This window comes from Vigna unguiculata, chromosome 9 (assembly GCF_037176805.1).
Source record: "Vigna unguiculata cultivar grain cowpea cultivar isolate G323 ecotype 2 chromosome 9, ASM3717680v1, whole genome shotgun sequence".
NCBI classification, from domain to species: Eukaryota; Viridiplantae; Streptophyta; class Magnoliopsida; order Fabales; family Fabaceae; genus Vigna; species Vigna unguiculata.
The window spans coordinates 481624-491012 of NC_140800.1; the positions used below are offsets into that span (position 1 = coordinate 481624).

The 9389-nt window shown below is 25.7% G+C and overlaps 1 protein-coding gene across 1 annotated transcript; it reads left to right on the plus strand.

Annotated features, from left to right (window-relative positions):
- The first annotated feature begins 1665 nt into the window (after nt 1-1665).
- On the plus strand, nt 1666-3314 carry LOC114164665 (glucan endo-1,3-beta-glucosidase, basic isoform-like). Its single transcript, XM_028049403.2, has 2 exons — nt 1666-1779; nt 2129-3314. The coding sequence occupies exons 1-2, from the start codon at nt 1692-1694 to the stop codon at nt 3085-3087; spliced, it is 1047 nt and encodes a 348-aa protein (XP_027905204.1). The 5' UTR covers nt 1666-1691; the 3' UTR covers nt 3088-3314.
- Nucleotides 3315-9389: the final 6075 nt, after the last annotated feature.

The window sequence follows — 9389 nt, forward strand, 5'->3', positions numbered from 1 at the left end:
AAGAGTGATGAAAAAGAATTAAATTGAATAGTGAGATTCACAAAGTTAATAATACATTACACCAACCTCCATGAATAAGGGAGTTAGTTACTCCTTCACATTACGAATACTAAAATAATGATGAAGATGAATGTTTCCAGCTTTCAAAATATGTCTCTATCTTCTTTCTTTTTAGGTTGAGTGTCCTTTTTTCCAAAAAAAATTCTTTTTTCCTCTTTCACTAAAAGAGGTTTTCCCCTTAGATGGATGATGATTTTCCATAAGAGTTGTTCATTTTGATTTTATATTGGAGTAACCAACTTTACCGATATATTTCCTTCTTAACTATGATAATCAAATTATGCTGAAATTCTTCTTAATTTCCTGAAACAAATTCCCTTTATTATTAAAGTTGAAATACATCAAATTTTGTTTAGATGAAAAGTATATAGCCTGTCCAATTATAACACAGATTCCAAATTTAATTAAACAATAGTATTTCGTGAGTTTATTAATTTAGAACATGTGCTTTTGCATGAGACTCTTGATTCCTGACGTGAATGTAGCCAGGGAGAAACCAAAGTTGAGGGAACACATAAACGTTATTAATTATATTATTTTCTGAAACCTAATAAACGATAACGTGGGTTTTTGTTTAATTTGATCTCACATTTTCAATAATTTTTAATAGCTGCTTTCCATTACACATTCTCATTCTGCAAACATCGTACCTCATCGAAGGATATATATATATATATATATATATATATATATATATATATATATATATATATATATATATTGTTTTGTTCATACATATCTTTTAATTTTGTTTATGAATTCCTTATCTTTGTTTAATTCTTCAACTTCACTCGTGCCCTCAGCAGCCATTGCCATCTTTTAGAAAAGTCAATAGCATTTCTAATGGCTGTACTGAGAAATTTAGTATTCTTCCGTGCCTTCAAATATAGTCTATAAGGTATCTTCTACATGCCATAAAGTTATAACATCTACTGTTCAAGGAAATAATTGTTCAGATTCATATTACAATATAGTCAATTTATATTGTTTGATATTACATGTTTTGACTTTTTTTAACTCTAGATGATATTTTAAATTTATATATCTAATACTTATCTTTTCTTACTTCATATATTTATATATGTACGGAACAACTTAATCACTTTATTTAAATACATTTATTCTTGCTAATAAAAAAATATACCTAACACTTATAAAAGTGTGTTAAGTTCTGAAAAATTGAAATAAATATCTATCTCACATATATATATTGGTTTTTATAAAAGACTTAAAATACAAAATTATTAAATGAAATATGTCCTTGATACGCATAAGCAAAGATAATATTTTTGTTATAATTACATTTCTTAATATCTATTAGTTTTGATACTCGTATAGGTTATGTTGTATACCATTTTATATGTAGTTCTCCCACTTTTACTTTCAAAATGAGATTTGTTTTTACTATACACGTTTTTTCTTTGTGTGTGGACAGATACTATAAGATAAGGGTATTGAGTATTACGTGGATAAACATGGACACCAAGATATATTATTTATATAGATTTTTATAATATAAATTGCTTGTAAGACATGGATTGTGAGTGTATATAAGGGGGTCGGAGGAACCAAGTGTGATCATCAATTTCTCAATTTCTTGTTTAAGTTTGTGGTGTGTTACATTTTGCATCATGTCTTCTCTCTTTTTCACAACCAAGATGTTCTCTTTCTCCATTCTCATGCTTCTTCTCCAGTTGTTCACAAATCTTCGCAGTGCAGGTTCACATTTACTTCCACCATTAGGATGGTAGATGCATGCATAATATTACAGCATATTATAAGTAAATACCACTTTTAATAGTCAATTCACAAGTTAATTTTTCTTCTTTTTAAATGATCGATTTTCTTAAGATCGTGTGACATTAAAACTAACAAAATCTATTTCTTTAACGTAAGCTTCATCATGTTTATTTAGGTTCTCTACCAATTTCTCATATATGTGTATGATATGTACATTAATAAGGGCAGATATTCTGAAGTGATTTCCACTACGTGAATATGTCTAATGTCCAAAATATGACCGTTAGTATATGTAATTAAAATATAACTTTCATGTTTTGACTTGCAGATGCTCAAATTGGCGTGTGTTATGGCACGATGGGCGACAATTTACCTCCGGCAAATGAAGTGGTAAGTCTTTACGCATCAAACAGTATAACAAGAATGAGAACCTATTATCCTAATCAAGATGCTCTGAATGCACTTCGAAATACAAACATTGAGCTCATTCTTGGCGTGGCCAACCCAGACCTTCAAGCACTTGCAACTAGCTTTGCTAATGCTGTTCAATGGGTGCAAAGCAACATTTTGAACTATTGGCCCAGTGTCAAAATCAAGTATGTGGCAGTCGGCAACGAAGTGAATCCCGTTGGAGCGAACTCTCAATATGCACAATATGTTCTACCTGCAATCCAAAACATATACCAAGCTATTTTGGCTCAAGGCCTTCAGAATCAAATTAAGGTTACAACAGCCATTGACATGAGCATGTTAGGAAACTCTTACCCCCCATCACAAGGCTCCTTTAGAGCTGATGTGAGGTCATACATAGACCCCATAATCGGGTACTTGCTATATGCAAGTGCACCTTTACTAGTCAATGTGTACCCTTATTTTAGCTACTCTAATAACCCTACTGACATATCACTTTCTTATGCTCTTTTCACATCACCAAATGTTGTGGTATGGGATGGTCAATACGGGTACCAAAATTTGTTTGATGCTATGTTGGATGCAGTGCATGCTGCTATTGATAACACTGGAATTGGTTATGTGGAGGTTGTTGTGTCCGAGAGTGGATGGCCGTCAGATGGAGGGTTTGCTGCCACTTATGACAACGCAAACACCTACTTAGGTAATTTGATTCTTCGTGCTAAAAATGGTACTCCTAGAAGGCCTTCAAAACCTACAGAAATCTATATTTTTGCTATGTTTGATGAGAATCAAAAGAGTCCTGATATAGAGAAACATTTTGGGCTATTCTTTCCTAACAAGCAAAAGAAGTATGCATTTGGATTCACTGCATAAAGGAATGGAAGATGTTAACAGTGCTCCTGAAGTTACTAGTGAGATGAAAAGCTTACTCATCAAAATTTATGTTTATGTGTCACCCATAAAATAAAATTGTATGATGTCCGTGTGAAATAATTATCCTTCGTCTTTGGATACAAAGACGTTGGAAAGTTTATAAAGATGAAATTATGTAGTATGACATCCTCTTTTCTACTTGTTGTAATGTAAATTTTATTTTATTATCTTAATTGTAATTTTCAAATTAAACTAATCCAAATAAATTGTTTTTTTGAGTTAATCATATATATAGCTTTTCAATTAATTAAAATGAAAAAGAAAAATGAAATCATTAGTAAGATATGAATATAAACAGTTGTAAAGGATCAATGTGGTTATATGAATATTAATAAGAAGTATATGTCGTTAGATCTATTCAAAATGATACTGAGTTATCATTTAAAATTATTAAATGAAAGGAAAATTTTAATTAACAAATAATTTTGAAACTCAACATAATAATATTTTTAAATTTTGAATTATATATATAAAATAAGTTTGAGATTGCCCATCATATATAGTTAAGAATTCTCAAAATTATTAAACGAAATAAAAATATTAATTATAAAAAAGTTCCAAATCATAATCTTTAAAGTTGTTATATATAAATAAATAAATCTAATTATTGTGCTAGTTTGAAATATGAATAACTTTTAAAACTAAAATACGGGTAAAGAAATAGTCCATAAGATAATTAATAATTTATAAAAGGATGAAATATTAAAATAAATTGAAAAAAATTAAGTATATTTTTTTATTGACAATTTTTAATATAATCTTTACATATATAGAAATCAGTGCCAATCTCATACGTAGCAGATGCAGAAGCAAGACTCCTAATCCTAATAAGTCGTCTTTTCATTACTCAGTACTTTCACATCATTTAGAATTTAAAGTCATATAAATGATTTAAATATATATGTTTTCTAATTTTTATCATTTAAATTTTTTTAATAAAAAAAAATAATAGAACACTTTTCTCTTAAACCTCAACTGAATACACTTTCTCTTAAACGCAAATACTACAACACTATTATCATGGTAATGCTATAGTGCCATTTGTTTAGTAACATGAAAACAAAAAACATCATGCGTATCTCTTTCTGTATTTCCGTAATTACAAACGATATCTTCTGTTTTTCCGTTGAGTTAGTTACGAGAACAGTTTCATGTACGTATATTCTGAAAAACTCATTCTTCGGAGGGTATTTTATGAGTTCCACCTTAGAAAGTTTATTTTCAAATACATTTCATATGTTTTGAAATTTTTTTTCCAAATATTGTCCTCAAGAAAACTGGTCTAGAAATTCTGTTTTAGAAATTTTATTTTGAAAGTAATGTTCCAAAAAAATTCCAAAAAAAAAATTGGAAAGTTTCTAGGATATAATCCAAAAATTACAATGAGTAATGAGAATTTAGGAAAATTGAAGCACCTTCACAATTTCTTCTTGCTTGTGACCAAAAAAGACAATCGAAGCAGTGTAAAACAGTCAAGCAACACATGCTTCTTCAATTTTTTGTTTAATGTATTTATGTGCTTGAAACTTTAATCATATATTGAAGCTAAATGTCATGATTTAGATCTATACGACATTTAAAAATGAAATTAATCATAAAAAATGAGAAATAATGATAAATGTGATTTTTCTTTTGTTTTGGCTGGCACATGCACGTAGATTAGATGGTTTAGTGCAGATCAAATAAATAAATAATTTGCACCTTGACAAGCTTTTATTCATTAATTTTCTTATATATATATATATATATATATATATATATATATATATATATATATATATATATATAGTTTGCTACTCATGGATAACAAGTGGGATTAAAATTGTATTGTTTAATTTTTTTTTATGTACATAATTTAGATGTTATGTTGTCGAAATTCAATGCATTAAGAGAATCTTAGTATCAAACTCGAGATTCAATAAAAAGAATGTATTATCTCTATTTTAAAATGCCCTTATTTAAAAACAAAAGGGAAGTAATACTAATAATCCTTGTATGGAATCTTGAATTATTTATTTTGATAATTTGTAAAAATTAATATTTTTTTATTGATTTATAAATACACATGTTTACATTTCATTAAACTTTTAGTTGATTACATTTTATATTGGTCTTCAAATACATGTTAATTGTGATTCATTTTTGTGTCACTTGAAAAATCATAGAAAATACTGTCACAATTTGTAAAATTTTATCGTAAAGCTTTTATTAGTGTTCTTTGTATCTTTTAATGAATTTTTTGTTCTTTCTAATATGTAACATTTTATTTTCCCTTTGTTCTGTAATTTGTGTATGAGTTTTTTTGTTTGAACAAAATCTAAAATCTCTTCTTTTGAAGAATTGAATTGACACTAAGGTAGAGAAATTAAGGAAACATATATAGTCGGGAAATGGAGAAGAAGACACACTTATAACAATGCAGTGACAGTGAAAGAGAGTACTTTAGTCTTTTTACTATTCGTATAGGGTGCAGTGGTAATCATAGGGGTGCAGCAAGCAAATTTGCGGAAGTGAAAATGCTGATACGGCATGTACTGTACTTTATGGAATGCATGGATGTTCAAGCAAAAGGCTCAAGGTTGATTCTTCCCGCACCCCCCTTTCTTATACTATATTATTCTGGATTTTATTTGTTAAAGGAAAATGATATTTTAACTACTAAATTTTGACAACTTTCTCTTATAACATGATGTGTCATTTTTGAAATGATTTTGAAATATTGAAGATGAAAAAATAAAAAAATAGAAAATCACTTAGAAGATGCCACCTAAGGTTGTAAGAGAAAATTGTCAAAATTTAGTAGTAAAAAATAATTTTCCTTAATCAAAACACATTAAACCAATTCTGAAATACTTTTCCGAAAGACACTCATTCACTTTTCTGGAAAACACTTACCCACTCCTATGTAGGAATTTTTTTTTCCAGAAAGTATGATGGGATACAGGAAGTGGGTAAGTGTAATTTAACGTCATATCAATTCACAACAAATGAATTTTATGCATCTAATGAATTCAAGTTTGATTTATTGTTGAAATTGGTATTCCTTTCTCGGTGCTTTGGTTCAAAATCGTTTTAGCACATGAAAAGAAATATTAATTTGTTCAATTACCAAAAGAGGAGTAAGGCCAACTTGGGTTGGGCTGAAGGTTGAGCCGAGACATAGATTGAATTGAACCAAAAGTCTAGATAAATAGTACCAAATTGAAAATTAAACTAAGTTAAGTTATACTTAAAGGTAGATTTGAGTTCACTTTAAAATAGAAATTAAGTTTAAGTTGCTTTATCCAAACAATAAAATTCAAATTTAAAATATTTCAATTACTTTATCTAAACTAATTATTTAAAAATGACAAGAATTTAATTATAAATAATTTAATTATCAAGTATTTCAATTTCTTGAAATTGTTTAAATCTATCCTTCAAACACATTATAAATGTCTGAGGCTGTTTGTCTTTGCAGGGAAAAACTTATAAAATGAAAGTAAACTCTTCTCAACAAAATAAATTCATTTTTCTACCAAGAACAAGAGTTTTGTTACAAATACACATATCCAAATTAACAAGAATCAAGTGCCTAATTGAAAGATAAAAGCATGTGTTAGGCCATTATCACCATTTTTGCCATAATAGATAGTACCTTGTTTACCATATCAACAATAATTATAATATTAAGCTTTAAATGTCAAATTAAAATCCAAGTTAAGTTAAAAGAGAAACACAAAAAAGGTAAGTAATTTACAAAGCTAGCAAAATATCCAACCAAATCAAATTCAAGGTAAATTTAGTAATCCAAGAGTTACTCTTCAAACTTTTTATGTGCCATCCCTTTCAAAGTTTCTCTTAAGCATAAGAAATTATTCGAGTGCGAAATGAAAAGAGACAATACTTGACCTTTATTTATATAGTAGTGAGTGACTTAGGTTTGACTTATACTTAAAGACATAACCTAACTCATTCTAAACCTTTTTTCTCCCTTTAACAACCCAATTTTATTTCAAATTTATAAAATACTTTATTTTTGTAATTTCAATTAAGTATCGTAATTAAGTCAAATAATTGTATGGAATCCTGAAAATGAGTACTTCGACCGTGGTGCTAATATATTTTAAATATCATAATGTTATCCTTTCCTTCTTATTTTCAAGAAGAGTGAACCAATACAAATTAAATGTTTAATTTGTTTTCTATTACAAAATCATTTACTTATAATTTTTTCTTAAATATTTTATGAAAATTTAATAAACTTATTTTTTTTTGAAACTAAGACTCACTACCAACCTCTACTACATTTGTATAAAAAATATTTACACATATTTTAAAGTTCTATTCAATTTTTTTAGAGTTATTATCTTCTTTCAAAATTTCCTCTAACATGTAATTAAATTACATTTCATAATATTTTTTCTACTTACATCACTGTTTGATCATAAAGTATATTGATAAAATTCTTAGATTTAATTGCAAATTAAATTATATAATTTATTTTATAAATTTACTCTCATGACAATTAATTTTATTATTTGTAAAAAAAACTACTCTTGCTACATAATTATAGTTAACACTAAAAACTTAATAATTTTTTTTTTATTTTTACAATTGCTTTTCCTATACCTAATTGTTTACAACATCAATAATATTTTTTTATTTTAATAATTATCACAAATCTAAATCTTAATTATATTTTTTACTATTATTATCATAAAGTAAATACATAAATGCTTATACGCCTAAATTACCATTAATTTTAATAATATTTATCAAATAATTAAGTTTGAGTGTAATTTCTAATCAAAATATCAAATATAACTTTAATTTTAAACTAACCCATATCATACATCTTTCAATTTTTTATTTATTTATTGAGTATACATTTTAATTTAATATTTTTTATTTTAGACGCTTAAAAAAAGGAAAAATAAATATGTTCAATCATACATTGTTTTTGTTTCATGATAATCTTATGAAAGTAAAATCATTCACAACATTGTTATGATTTTATGGTATAAAACTGGATTCATACTTTCAATTAGTATAAAGTTAGACTAATTTTTTATCATATAAATATTAATAAATATGTGATATATAATTCAAGTTCAATCTATAACTTTTTTTATATACTATAATCATTAAATTGTGAAATACATAAATACTATATATATATACTTTGATTTTTTCTTTTATTATTAATAAATATTATTACTTTATAAAATTATTAAAAGTAAGAAAAATTTATATCAACTAATAATTTATTTGAAATTTTTTTATTTAAAACTCATGATTTATTTATATATATATATATATATATTAAATTTTTTATATTAAAATAATTAAATTCATATTTTTAAACTAATAATTGTATAATGATCTAACCATGGATTATATTTGTCGAGTGGAAAACTTACCAACACCAACACATACTATAACATATCAACATTATTCTATGAACAAAAGCAATTAACAGTGGCGCGAGTGACACGGAAACAGATGACAGTTTAAGAATGACTGTATTTCAAAAATATTTTCATCAGCTCTATCTCAAAATAAAAAAATTGATGACAACAGTATAACATCAAAATTTTGTCAAATAAAATCATATATTTTATGAGACTATATTCACAACCACATCAATAACACTAATTATTAATTATTATTTCCAAATTTATTAATTTTATTGCATAACATCTACATCTTATACTTATCATCTCCCAATTTTATTTTTTATCAATTTTTAAAATTATTAATAATCTTTATTAATCAATAGTTTTAATTTTTTCTAGCCACAACTATTTATAATATCTGACATCAATAAAAAATATAATATATATTTATACAGTATTTTATAATTAAAAAAAACTCTAAATAAAATATAAATATTAAAGTAAAAACTACATCTAACTTTTCAAAGTTTAAAGTTTTAAACATACTTTTAGATATCAGTTAGTTATTAACTGAACTTTTGATGGTCAACTTTTAACATAAAAAGTCAATTGTCTAATTTTTTATTTTTTTAATTATATAAAAATACAAACTTATAAGTGGTTATTATTTGAAAGATTTGTATTCTTGTTAAAAATATAAACTAAATTAAAAAAAAAGTTGTATTAAAAATTTAAAACATTTAGGTTTTATAATAATTAATTTATTTCTAATTTCAATAACATTTAAAATTTTCAGCAGTAAAAGAAATTTTATTTTAATTTTTGTGTTTTTTATCACTAATTACTTTGACGGTTTTAAAATTA